This window comes from Myxine glutinosa, chromosome 9 (assembly GCF_964187855.1).
Source record: "Myxine glutinosa chromosome 9, kmMyxGlut1.1, whole genome shotgun sequence".
Taxonomy (NCBI): domain Eukaryota; kingdom Metazoa; phylum Chordata; class Myxini; order Myxiniformes; family Myxinidae; genus Myxine; species Myxine glutinosa.
In genome coordinates this window covers 40,341,361-40,355,729 of record NC_136269.1, presented here as the reverse complement: position 1 = coordinate 40,355,729, position 14,369 = coordinate 40,341,361, and the positions used below count along the sequence as shown (strand labels likewise).

Here is a 14,369-nt window from a genome sequence, read left to right as displayed (position 1 = left end):
ATGAGTTGATGTCAGAGGCGGTAGAGATGGGAGACCAGTCCAGATGATTGATGGCTGCTTGAAGACCGTGCCAGTTGGCCTGAGTGAAATGCCAGACTCGCCGACGCTGAGGAGGCTCTCTGAGAATGGTCAGAGAGATGTCCACTTTGACAAGCACATGATCAGATGAGCCGATTGGAGCAGAAGAAGAGCAGCAGACATTTTCAGGGAAGTTTGTCATAACCAAATCCAGAAGAGAAGATGCTCCGTTGACTGAGATCCGGGTCGGGAAATTGACAGATTGTGTCAGCCACAGTGAGTCGCAGAAGTCCTTTGCTGAAGAGCCATGGCTGGTGAGAGAGGTACCCACACCCAGCCAACTGGCATGGTGACAATTGAAATCACCACATATGAGGAAGAGAGAGTTGGGATGGGTAGATAGAAGTTGGTCCATATTATCAGACAGTGAGATGTAGATGGAGTCATCGCTGTTTGGTGGACGGTACAACACACATATGAACAAAAGGTGGGAGCGAAGGGGAAGCCGTAGCCAAAGGTATTCCTGGGGGTGAGGTGGAGAGAGGGCAGTGGAGGGCGAGTGAGGAAGAGAGTTTTTTATAAAGATAGCAACCCCACCTCCAGGACGAGGCTCAGGTCTATCATACCGGAGGAGGGAGTAACCTGGGAGAGATACCAAGGCATCAGAGACATCATGAAGGAGGAAAGTTTCTGTTAAGCACCGTGACAAATGGAAATCCTTTTGTAGGAAAAGAAGAAAAGGGTGTTATAATATATGAGAGAAAATAGTTGTTCAGGGGAGAGATTATACATTTCTAGCCGCGTGATCGTGAACGAAGAACGAACGAACAAAAAGAACAACAAATAAACGAATAAGACCTGGGAAGGAAATGTTTTTTTGGGGTTTTTTTTTTTTTTTTTTGGGAGTACAAATATTAAACAAGGAGGTACGGGGTGAACGACTGGTACGAAACAGAGAACGAAAATAATTTCAGCGCATTCGACAAATCGCTGAGAGAAAAAACCACAAGGTCGGAGACGGTACGGTAGTCTAAGCCTACGAGTACTAGGCCGCAGAATACTCGATACCATTAACCGACGATTGTGTATACATATACGAAGAATTAGCACCGAAAATTTTCCAAAAGATACGCTATAGGTACACACACCGAAAGATAGATACAGTCTCGACAAAAACACGATTGTGATAGATCACTTAGCTTCGAGAGCGTGAGCGCATGGAGCAGCTTCGAAAAGACGTGACCTCGCCAAATGGCTGAAAAGAAAGAAATGGAGGGTTCTGGAATGGCCAAGTCAAAGCCCGGATATAAATTCCATTGAGATGTTGTGGGGAGATTTGAAACGAGCTGTGCATGCAAGAAACCCCTCGAACATCGCACAGCTGAAAGAATTCTGCATGGAGTGGGCAAAAATTTCTCCCAGTCGATGTCAGAGACTGGTAGACAGTTATAAGAAACGCCTTCTTGAGGTTGTTTCTGCCAAAGTGGGCAATACCACCTATTAGAGCCAAGGGTGTATGTACTTACTTTTTCCATCTGTGAAATTTGCATTTTTGTTTATTTAAGTTACACAATGGACTACAAAATGTAAATGTTTCATGATATTTGTTATATTATATCACCTTTATCTGTCAATGTTGTTGAAATGAAGATCAAATAGCTGTGTGTTGAAATATGTTGAAAAAGTCAACTTTACATGGGGTGTACTTACTTTTTCACGTGGCTGTATTTACTTTCCTTTCACGAGAACCATAGTCTTGTATGCTGTTAATGTTTTATAATAAATATTGCCGTCACAGAAGGCTTCATTTAACGGGTGCAAACAAACCAGATGTGCTGTAAATGCTAATGCACCCCTTATTGATGTTAGCTTGTTCAAATGCAATAAATGGAGAAAACATGCAGATCAAGTGACAAGAATAAACAGCCTAATGATCCCTATGCCAGTCTGAAGAATAAAAATTTGCAATTCACAGATCACCATCTTTACATTAAACTTGGTGTTGGGTTAATGGTAAAAGTGACTTGAGATCTTCGGGTCCTGAGTTTGAGCCCCTGCAAAGACCGTTTAATTAACACCAGGTGGGTTGATTCAGCTTATCATCCTTCCAAAGTCAGCAAAATGAGTATCAGTGGACTGGTAGAGGGCATTGCATCAGCCGCACAGCAGTGCCCCCAGGAAATGATGCAACCAGCAGCCACAGGCTGCACACGAACCACCATCTTTATATTATCACTACGTATTACTAAAAGGAGAAGCGTGTGTGTGTGTGTGTGTGTGTACGTGTGTGTGTGTGTGTGTGAGTGCGAGTGTGAGACATGCTTCAGTCTAAAGGATTCCTGCTGTCGTATAATAATAAAAATAGGGGCAATGCCCCTGGGCTCACCTGGTAGAACCAGGAAACCACTGGTAGGTGTGGATGACTCATAAAATATGTAACGGAGAAGAAAGTAAACACCTATTTTGGGGGGCAAACCCTTGATTTGTTTTAATTCCGTGAACAAACTTTAGTACATCATGGGTGATGAAGGTTATGGTCAAGTTTCATTGAAACTGCGTGTGTAGTTTCAGAGAAGGAATTACATACCTATTTTTTTTTTGGGGGGGGGGGGGGGGTGGGGGTGGGGTAGGGTTAGACCCCCCCCCCTTAACCCCACCAGAACCTGATTAATTTTAAAAGTCATGAACAAACTTTAGTCCATCATGGGTGATAAAGTTTGTGGACAAGTTCCATTGAAACCGTGTGTGTATAGTTTTGAATAAGGGAAGAAATACACACTTCGTGGGCGGGTGGGGGGGGGGGGGGGGAGGGGGGGAGTTTGGGGGGGGGAGGAGAGGAGGGGAGCTATACACCCCTTTATTGAGCGCAGATTTTGATGTGGTACATACACCTTCGTTAGGCATCAGATATCCACTTGTGGCCAAGTTTCATCAGAATGGTGTGTTTGGTTCAAGCGATAATGACTGAAGTGTTTACAGACTGACTGACTGACGGACTTACCTACAGACACTGCTCGATCGCATAAGTTCACTGGACTAAAGTCCAGGTGAGCTAAAAACGGTACTCTTGGAAAGCTATTAATTGATTTATTTGGAACAAAAATTTGGTATTTGTTGAATCATAAACATTCCTGTTTTAAAAGTCCGTTTCCGTGATTGAGGAAGAAGAAGTGTGACCTCGAACTTTAACGTAGCAGTTCCCGATGCAGTACAATAATAAAAATGCCACCGTTGGAAAGCTAATCATCGATTTACTCGGAACAAAAATTTGTCCATTTAATCATAAAGATGCATGTTTTAAAAGGCCCTCTTTCCAGAATTGAGGCAGAAGATGTGGGAATGGGAGTTAATGTAGCGGCTCCATCGATAACATTTATTATTATATGACAGCAGGAACTCTTTAGAACAAAATTACATATACTGTAGTCATGGTTCTTGAAGCAATAGAAAAATATATAAAAGTATCCAGAAGGAGAACACAAACAACAACGACAACAACAACAACCACAACAAGAATTGTGGGTTATAAAAGATTATTTTTCGCATGTTTTACCTTATTTTACTTCCTCGTTGACACAGATAGACATGGAATATGCTTGGGAACATGTGAACATGCTATCTTTTGATTCAACCCATCAGCGAAGCGACAGGAAGGCACGTCTCGTATCAAAGAAATCCAAGACACTTAACCAGCCCGTTGTGTGTACACATGATGCTAAAATTTACACCAATTATTCAGAGCAGGTATTTTTGTGTCCACCAGGTGCTGTAAAAAAATATTTTAAATGAGTTTACGTGGAAACACCACATACCTTATTATGGCATTCTGCAACAAACAACAGATAATTGGCTGGTCACCTTGCGCAAAGCGGCCTCTGTTTTTTCTGGGTGGTTCTTGATGGCAAGGCTCACGTCATGGACAGGGATAGGCATCCAATGCAATGTGTAATTTCTGCGACATAACACGAGTTAAAAAATGGCAAACAAGCAGCTAGAGACAAAGATTGTACCCATGTGTACCCCTGCCAGTTTAGAGCAGGTCCAAGGCCTGAGCTTGCGTACGACCTGACTTCATGTGTTGTGCCATTTTAACATTTTTAAAGCTAAAAACATATTCCACAGATTTTAACAGCTAAAAAGCAATATTCCAAAAAAAAAAAAAAAAAAAAAACAATCCTCAAAGTAGTTTCCAAATTCAGGACAATCCCAGTATCCCCAACTGGTATGAAAAACCAATTACCCAAAAATTATTGGCAATGTCATTATAATTAAATTAGAGAAAGACTTTAATTAACCCCTTCATGTTTAATTAAGTGGTATTGAACCAGACTTTTGGCTTTGCAGAGCTCTCAAGTCAATAATGATCCTGATGATGCCCCGAGAAGAGTAAACCCAGTTGGTCAGTTGGACCACCGTGTTTGTGCTGATGACGTATGGAGTTTGTTGTTTTTCGGTGTAAAAACTGCCTTCTTTCATACCCAGCACATGTCTGCGGGTAGCATCATTTTTTGGCAGCTGTGCCACTGATGCAGTGCCCCGTGTAGGTTAGAACAGACATTTGCAATTTGTTCAGGATGCCGGTGATAGCTCGCCTACTCTTTGCGAAAAAGCATCGTGGAAACTTCAACGTCCACCAACTGTTAAACTGTCTTCTTTAACATCCATTTGGCTTGATCTCGTTTTTTTTGTTCTAACTTCTAACCCTGGCAACTGTGTTCTTTTCTTGCTGATGTGCTGTGTACCTCAGATTGAAGTCTTGGTCTGGATATGGCTGCCGAAGAAATACCGCAAAGGGTTCGCAGTGACATGGACACATATTCCCGCAAGTATCGATCAAGTGAAGGTTCATTCCAGCTATGGATCAGCAATTGCTCATCACAATCACTTGTTCAAGCAGGACCATGTGCAATGGACTCTGAAATCTAAATGTCTGTTCTGCAAAGCTAGTAACCTCTGTGAAAGAGTTATTACCCTGCGCTCGCGAAGCGGAAAGCAGGATTAGGCATTCGGTTGCGTCCGAACGTGTGGCGTGTCTGCAATTTAAAAATTCATTTTCTCGGCAACCGTTGGTCCGATTGACACGAAATTTCACCATGGGAGTGCCTCCGCCTGTATACTTTTTTTATTCATAATTATGACGTCATATGTCACGTGGTACAGGCGCCATCTTGGAAAATCGAAAAAAGTTGCCCTTCTATATCTCCGAAACCGCTCCATGGGAAAAAATTGAAACATGGCTCATTGTAAAGAACTCCGCATGGGGAATAAGTGTTGTTAACGATGACCTCGTTGGTACCGTAATTATGACGTCATAATTCGACAGGGACAATGCTTAGTCTGATCAGTTTGAAATTTATTGAGTGTTATCTACACAACAATTATATTGGAGGATATAAATTGATGATGTCATCGCTCACGTGGTCTGGCAGCCATATTGGATCAAAGGAAAAAAACGTTCCAAAACAGAAGAGTTGGCTCGTACTAAGTTGAACGTACAGGGTAAGTATTCTATGAATACCATCTAGTTGAGGATGGCAAACGCATCTGCAGCACTATGCAGATTCTGCAGGGGATTATATTGCCACTCGGCGGATTGGTCTAGGGACTTTTGGCGAATTGCCCTCAACCCTCAATCGAATCAGTCGAATTGCCCTCAATCGAATCAGTGTCCTCAACCACAATACATCTTCTATAGCTCCTTTCTTTCATGCACCTAAGGTTACTATTTCACCTCTGGATAAGAGTAACCTCTTTACAGATCACTTTGCTTACCCTCAATGATCAGGGACATCCTCTTCCTGATTTTCAATCTCATACAGACTCCGATATTCCTGTTCCCTTTACCATCCCTAAGAAGGTTCCTATCATTAATTCATACTCTAGATGCCTCAAAAGTGACTGGTCCTGATGGAATCCATGTGATTGTTTTGAAAATGTTTTTTTTTCCTGAACCGCCATCAATTCTTGCCAAGCTATACAACATGCGTTTCTCTTGATTCGTTTTCTCCTTCATCCTGGAAAGTGGCTTCTGTTGTCCCTGTTTTCAAGGGTGCCAGCGAGCATTCAGGGTGGAGAAGATGGATACAGAAGGAAACTCTCAGGAGGGAAAACTGGATATTTTGAAGGAGGTGGAGTGGGATTGGGAGATTATTAATGAGGGTAGAAAAGATAATGTTTTTGGATTGGGGACACTTAGTTTGTTCTACAGATATTTCCATGGCAAATGTTCAGCTGGTCTTTCTAACTTGGTTCCTTCTGTACGAGTGTTTGGACGCAAGACTCGGCCTTCTATCTCCGCACATACATGCATGATAGCGGATTCGAAGTGTTGAACGAAATGCCGTGCAAATAGTTTTTTCCCCTCGTGCTGTCTCACTTTGCAATTTACTTCTTGTAACGTGCTTCCCATTATTCTATGATCCATGCAACTTTAAGAGGAATGCCAATTCCTACTTCATACATCATTGAAATTTAATCTGATTTCACCAGACTTTTGTAGTTGAAGTCTTGTTACCCTCGCCAGAGGAGAGGGTATTGCATTTGAGTCTGTTTGTCTCTGTCTGTTTGTTACTTTGCAAAAAAAATTTTTTTGACAAGCATGTTGATCACTCCGGTTTGTGTGTGTATGTGTGTGTTTGTTTGTTTGTTTGTTTGTCCGCTCACTTATACTTGCCTACAGGTCACAATTTTAAACCGATATTCACGAAACTCCACCAAATGGTAGAGTTGGTGGTCCGACAAAATCCTATTTATTTTTGAGGTCACAAGGCCAAAGGTCAACCACTCTTTTTCAAATGTCTAAAATCCTCAATTTTCATCCGATTGACTTCAAATTTGAGTATGATTTTCATATCAGCTAACTGAATTCAACCACCAACTATTTTTGAGATCAACATAGGCCAAAAGGTCAACATAGGCCTAGGGTCAACCACATTTTTCAAATTTCGAAAATCCCCAATTTTCATCCGATTGACTCAAACTTTGAATAGGATTTTCATATCAGTTAACTGAATTCAACCAACAACTATATTTGAGGTCAACATAGGCCAAAAGGTCAACATAGGCCTAGGGTCAGCCACATTTTTCAAATTTCGAAAATCCTCAATTTTCATCCGATTGACTCAAAATTTGAATAGGATTTTCATATCAGTTAACTGAATTCAACCAACAACTATATTTGAGGTCAACATAGGCCAAAAGGTCAACATAGGCCTAGGGTCAACCACATTTTTCAAATTTCTAAAATCCTCAATTTCCGTCCTATTGACTTGAAATTAGAATAGGATTTTCACATCAGTGAACTGAATTCAACCACCAACTACTTTTGAGGTCAACATTGGCCAAAAGGTCAACATAGGCCGAATTTCTAAAATTGTAAATTTTCATCCGATCAACTTAAAATTTGAAGACGATTTGCATATCAGGTCACAGAATTCAACCACCAATTATTTGTGATGTAAAAAGGATGCTCTCCTGAGTGCTATTATACTTTGTTCTCTTATGCCAAGTGTCGCTCTATGAGTGATTTTTCATTACTTGCCAGAAAAGATTCCGGCAAGAATGTTGATTGGTTGGTTTGTCTGTCTGTCTATTTGTGCGCAGTACTACGTCTACACTGTTGCACATAGAATCGCCAAACTTTACACACATATTTGTCTTGCCCAGGAATAGACTGTGCCCAATTTTTAACTCTCTCGGCCCAAGGCCTCCATTATGACGTCATAATTCGATAATTCGACAAGTACAAAACTTCATCCAATCAAGATGCAATTTCTTGAGCGACATGATGGCATAAACTGGCGGAGAAAAAATAATAATGATGACGTCATCGGTCACGTGGTTCGGCCGCCATCATGGAAAAACCGAAAAAATTTGCACCTCCATATCTCCGAAAGTGCTGAATAGAAAAAATTGAGACATGGCTCATTGTAAAGAACTCTCCATGGGGAATAAAATATGTTAATGATGATGTCATTGGTGCCTCCATTATGACATCATAATTCGACAAGTACAAAACTTTTTTTTTTTTTTTTTTTTTTACAAACTTTTCGTACAAAACTTTTGTACAAACTTTCGTACAAACAAACAAAAGTACAAAACTTTTCGTGTAAGAGCTAACACATATACCATGTAATAAAGGAAGCAGGAGTCAAGAGGGGTAGAGAGGGAAGCACAACAACAGTGGGGAACAGAGACATCAGGAGATCTGTGGAAGGGAGAGGACTGGGGTGGGGTACATGGGATAAACAAGATGGGCACTACAAGGATTTTCAGGAAAGAAAATGGAATTTGAAAGAGTAGGGAAGGGGTAGGGATGGAGAATTTTTCGTTTTAATAACACCAGACTCCGTTTCGGTAATGTGGTCTTAAACTATAGTGACAAAGTTTTAATGCAGTTGTGCAGAGGGGATTGGGAGGAGGAGGTTAAAAAAAAATTCCACCACTTCATCCGATCAAGATGCAATTTCTTGAGCGCCATGTCGGCATAAACTGGTGGAGAAAAAAAAATGATGATGACGTCATCGGTCACGTGGTTCGGCCGCCATCTTGGAAAAACGGAAAAACTTTGCACCTCTATATCTCCGAAAGTGCTGAATAGAAAAAATTGAGACATGGCTCATTGTAAAGAACTCTCCATGGGGAATAAAATATGTTAATGATGATGCCATAGGTGCCTGCATTATGATGTCATAATTCGACAAGTACAAAACTTAATCCGATCAAGATGAAATTTATTGAGCATCATCAAGGAATAAATTAGTTTAGAAAACAAATAATGATGACGTCATCGGTCACGTGGTTCAGCCGCCATATTTGTCCAATATGGCCGATAAAAAAGTACATTCCAGCAAGTCCTCGGTCTCTGACAGATTTTTCATTTGTTTGTCTGTCTGCACAGAATAAGTATGATTTTCTCTGCAACCGTTGGTCCGATTGATAGGAAATTTTCACCATGGGTGCACCTCCTCCTGTATAATGTTTAATGATAATTATGACGTCATATGTCACGTAGTACGGGCGCCATCTTGGAAAAACGGAAAAACTTTGCACCTCTATATCTCCGAAAGTGCTGCATAGAAAAAATTGAGACATTGTAAAAGAACTCTCCATGGGGAATAAAATATGTTAATGATGATGTCATAGGTGCCTCCATTATGACGTCATAATTCGGCAAGTACAAAACTTCTTCCGATCAAGATGAAATTTCTTGAGCGTCATCTATGGATAAATTGCTGGAGTAAAAAAAAAAATGATGACATCATCGATCAAGTGGTTCGCCCGCCCTAGTAACACAAAAGCCTTAAAAACCAGTGAAGATGTCCTGGCGAGGGTCTGCAATCTCTGATTGCTTTTTCTAGCTTTGTTTTGTATTTTGAGGTAATTGCTGAACCTGGTGACACTTAGCATTGCAATCACCTCTCTTGTGAATGTATTTTGGTAGGTATTTCTATGTCTGTGTATTGGATATTTTCTTCTTTCTTTTATTTGTTTTACTTTAGCTTTATCAAACTTTCCTGTAGCCTCTTATCTAGAGTGGGTTTATGCCTTGTTTGGGGCGATTTCCATAAAAAGAACTAATTCTCATAGACAGGATGATAAAACTGCCTGCAGTAGTAGTACACGGTGAAGCTGCTCTGCAGTCCAATACAAGCCTTCATCCTGATCCAAATCAGCAAAAAACTTTTGTCTTAGCTTACCAAGTTGGAAAAGTCTGTGGTGAATAAATAAGAGCTATGGGCTACAGCTTCCGTCACGGGTGAGAGAGACCCATGAGGTCACTGTCCTCTTTGTAAGGACTGCCCAAATGGTTTCCCATCGGCAGAATAACAAGGTATTGGAATACATTTGACGTATCTTTTAAGAAACAACATAATTTAAAATGTGAAACAAATTTATATTGCAATAGTCATGAAACAAAATCAGAAGGGAAAAAAGTGAAATTTGTGATGGAATGAAAAACATCTGATATGTGAACACAACAATATTTTATCATTTGTTCCTTTACAAGGAACTTCAGTGCAGGAGAAGGCCATTAGGCCCAACAAAGCCTGCGCTAGTGTTGCCAACCTATGGTTGCTTGGCCATGCTCTATCGTTTTTGTTGTTTTTTTTTTACTTCTGAGCATTAAGCAAGGAAGCAAGACATACTATTTTTTAAAGTCTTCAGTAAGTGTCAGCCAGGGTTCGAACTGCTGACCTCCCAGACACAGAGCAGACACTCTAATCATTACACCACCCATTGTGATAATTTTGAGTTAAAATGATCGAATGTCATCAAGGAAGGGTGTAGTAACAGGTGCTGACATGTGCATATGGATATAAGGAAAGGCAATGGTGAGTTTAACCTGAGCAAGGTGAGTAAACACCAGAGTTGATCTTTAGCAAGTTATTAGAGAAAAGTTTCAATCACCATAACAACTCGAAGCTTCCAGAAAGCTGAGGAAAAGTTCAATTTTGCAAACATTCGAGTGAATTCACCGAGACATTTACCTCTCCAATGCACAAGCGACATCATAAAGACCCTGTGCTGTAGTTCCATTACGATCCCAGGCAACGGTTCTGTAGAGAGAGAGAGAGAGAGAGAGAGAGAGAGAGAGAGAGAGAGAGAGAGAGAGAGAGAGAGACAGAGACAGAGAGAGAGAGAGAGAGAGAGAGAGAGAGAGAGACAGAGACAGAGACAGAGACAGAGACAGAGAGAGAGAGAGAGAGAGAGAGAGAGAGAGAGAGAAAGAGAGAGAGAATTTGAATTTGCAACACCATTTATTTCACAAAAAAAAAAACCAGGTCAAGTTACATTTTTATAGGAGAGAAAAAATAAAATAAAAACAACAGTTCTTAATGTTAAAAAGAAAAGTACAAATTCGATTCATTTACAACACATAATGCTTCATTAATACACCATTTGCACTCAAAGAGTTTGACATTTTCATTCGCCACATAATAATCAAACTCTAACCTTATTCTTGCAGACACCAGCCCTTTAAACATAGGAACAACATCGAACCCATGCCCATTATCAATTTTAATTTTCCTTGATTTATATATTGAATATTTTGCTACAGCAACTAAGAAGTTTAGGAGAACACCAGAGTCCTTGCAGGAGGGTCTGAAAGATACACCAAAAATAAAAGAGTGTGAAGTAAAAGGAAAAGCCAACTGCTCAAAAAGGTGTGTGAGAATCAAGAAAAGAGGTATTAGTCTTTCGCATTTCACATAGGCATGAAAGAGATCCTCCTTCTGTACACAGAAGGGGCATGCTACTGGCACTGAGCTGTCAAGGTGATGAACAAAGGTGTTCGCAGGGAGAGCCCAATGTGCTAGTCTCCACTGGATATCTGCGAGGAACCCGTAAATAGGTAGTTTGTACATATTAGGCCACAGTGGCGTGGCAGGAGACCCTGGCCCTAACCTTTCTGACCACAGGGCCACTCGCGCCACTCCGGAGAAGGGTGATGCTTGGTTTTCTCGAAGGAGCTTGTGAATACCCGCCTTTTTTACCAAATGAAAAGGAGATACAAGTTCACCATTTGACTGGAGAGCTGGGAGCACCTTAATTTCAGGGAAAGACAGCCGAAAATCCTCGACATTGTTTATACCTTCCCAGCCAATATTTAACTCCTTAAACTTCCTCTTGACGATGCGTATAATTTGGCTGACAATACACACGGATCTTAAACCAAGAATGGCCGCCACCCTGCCAGCAGACATCCATTTTGTCCCAGATGTATCCCTCAGGTCACAAACTTTGCCAATTCCTCCTTGAGTAAATTTCCTAATCAAAGTCGGACTATGAGGAATGCATGGAAAAAAACCGTTATAGAAAATAGGCTCTTGGATAAACATCCGGCAATTATAAGCCTCAAGGCAACGATGAACCCCAAAACCTTTCCAAACTCTCAGCAAACCCTGATAAAAAGTTGGGATTGAAACTAAGCTGACACGGTCAAGGTTCACCAGGAACAAGTGCCTATCATAACACAGGCCTCCCGCTTGTTGCAACAAGCAAAACGCAAATGAGCGCCAGGGCAGCTCTTCAGCATACAACAGACGTTGCACAGACTGTAGGCGAAAAGCCATAAGCCGGGTGGACACATCCACAATTCCATGTCCACCCTCCTTCCGAGGATGGTACAGTATTTGCGGCCGAAGCCAGTGGTATCCATTCCAAAAGAAATTAACCAAGACCCGCTGGATGGCTGGTATCAACTCCTTAGGTGGCTGCAAGGCAATTAGTTTATGCCATAATCTTGCTGCTATCAAGTTATTTATAACAAGAGTGCGGCCTTTGTAAGAAAGAGATCGCAGCAGTCCTTCCCATCGTTTCAACCGGTGTGTAATTTGTTCAATCATTCCTTCCCAGTTCTTCATTTCTACTTCCTGGTTGCCGAGATAGACACCAAGATATTTGACCCCATCTGTTTTCCACTCTAAATTATGTGGGAGTGACGGTGGCAGTGTTAAAGAAAGGTTATCTGAACCGCACCATAAGGCTACACTCTTGCCCCAATTTACTTTGGCAGAAGAGGCCGCAGAGTAGTCTTTAAGGCAACGCTGCACCGCAGCAACACTACTTGGGCCTTTAATCAGAACACATACATCATCAGCATAAGCTGTGACCACAAATCTTGAACCAAAAACGGCTCCCACATCCTGAGTTATTCGCTGCCTGATGGATGCTAAGAGTGGTTCAAGGGCAATTATATACAGAAGTCCAGAAAGGGGACAACCTTGACGGATACCCCGTCGGAAAGGAAAAGGGGGACATAAACTGTTGTTTACTTTCATCATGCAGAAGGTGTTAGTGTATAACAGCTTAACATAGGAAATGAAAGTTTCGCCAAAACCCATCCGCTCCAGAACAGAAAACAAATATGTATGATCAACACGATCAAAAGCCTTTGTTTGGTCAAGAAACAACAACCCAAAACTGGCACGCAAGTACTTATTACAAGAAATAATATCCCTTATCAAAAAAATATTGTCATAAATTGACCTTCCTGGTACACAGTAGGTCTGGTCAGGGTGCACAATAGAGCTGATCACAGTTCCCAAACGGTTTGCTAAAGCCTTTGACAAAAGCTTGTAATCCGCACACAGCAATGAGACAGGCCGCCAGTTCTCGACTAGTTGTGTCCACAGCCTTTGGCAACAGGCACATGACTGCTCTTCTGCAGGACAGGGGAAGCTCTCCAACATGAAGGCATTCATCAAATACCTCAAGCAGGTCAGGTCCCACAAGTTTCCAAAAAGTCTTTTAGAACTCTCCAGGCAAACCATCAATCCCAGAGGCGTTACCATCCTTCAAGCTCCGCATAGCAGTTTCAAGTTCAGCAGCCGAAACTGACATGTTCAATGTGCGTTGCTGGTCCTCCTCAAGTCTTGGAAGCCCAGTAGTCAGCTCCTGCAAGGTCTCATTACTTATGCTCTGGGGGGAGTACAAGTTTGTATAAAAACCCTTCAAAACAGACTTAATCTCCTGTTGGGAGGTCACTATTGACCCATTAGCAGCACGTAGCCCGTGAATCTGTTGTGCTTTTTTGACAGAGTTCTCCAAGCTAAAGAAGTCCTTATTTGGCATATCCAAAGTCAAGTAACTCATCCTCATACGCACCAAGGTACCCATTGCCCGCTGCCTCACCATTTCGGTCAGTAACGACCTTTTTGTCCATAGTAACTGATCATATCCCAAATCTTTCCCAGCCCCATTACGATTCTGTTCCAATTCTGCAATTTCGGCCTTTAATGAGTCAACTGAGAGACTTTGCATTTTAGTAGTAAACAGACTATACTGTTGACAAAACGTTTTAACTTGACACTTTGCAAGGTCCCACCATATGCGAAGGTTGGCATGCTCAAGCTTAGAGGACCGGATTTTCCCCCACACTGTTCGGAAGGCATCTTCAAATTTCTTATCACTTAACAACCGAGTATTGAGTGACCAGTACGCGCTACCTCCTGATGTCAGGGGTAATTTAAAGGACATTGCCACTAAATTATGGTCTGAAAACCCTGTTGGGAGTATTTGGGTAGTGGACACCACATTCAGCATTGGCTTATTGATATAGATCCTGTCCAGCCTTGCCCTTGATATGACGCCATCATGACATCTGCACCATGTGTAGGCCCGTGAAGTTGGATGCTGCAACCTCCACACATCCTCAAAACAATAGTTCTTGATGAGGCTCGCTAACACCTTTGCAGAAGCGCCGTGGGGTTCATGTCCATTCCTGTCAACTGAAGGATCAATTGTACAGTTAAAGTCCCCTGCGATACAGGTGAGAGCAGCTGGATCCAGTCCCTCTACAAAGTCCCGCAATGTGGAAAAGAATGTTCTTCTTTCTATAGGTTCAC

At 41.6% G+C, this 14,369-nt stretch overlaps 1 protein-coding gene across 2 annotated transcripts in view; it reads right to left on the bottom strand.

Annotated features, from left to right (window-relative positions):
- The window catches only part of LOC137435456 (F-actin-uncapping protein LRRC16A), a 210,878-nt gene that overhangs the window by 76,503 nt on the left and 120,006 nt on the right, over positions 1-14,369 (bottom strand). For both annotated transcript variants that reach the window (XM_068129246.2, XM_078784298.1), the window contains exons 22-23: positions 10,509-10,577; positions 3,877-3,970 (exon numbers count right to left, since the gene is read on the bottom strand). In XM_068129246.2, coding sequence (XP_067985347.2) covers positions 3,877-3,970; positions 10,509-10,577 — 163 coding nt within the window. The remainder of the gene's footprint in view (positions 1-3,876; positions 3,971-10,508; positions 10,578-14,369) is intronic.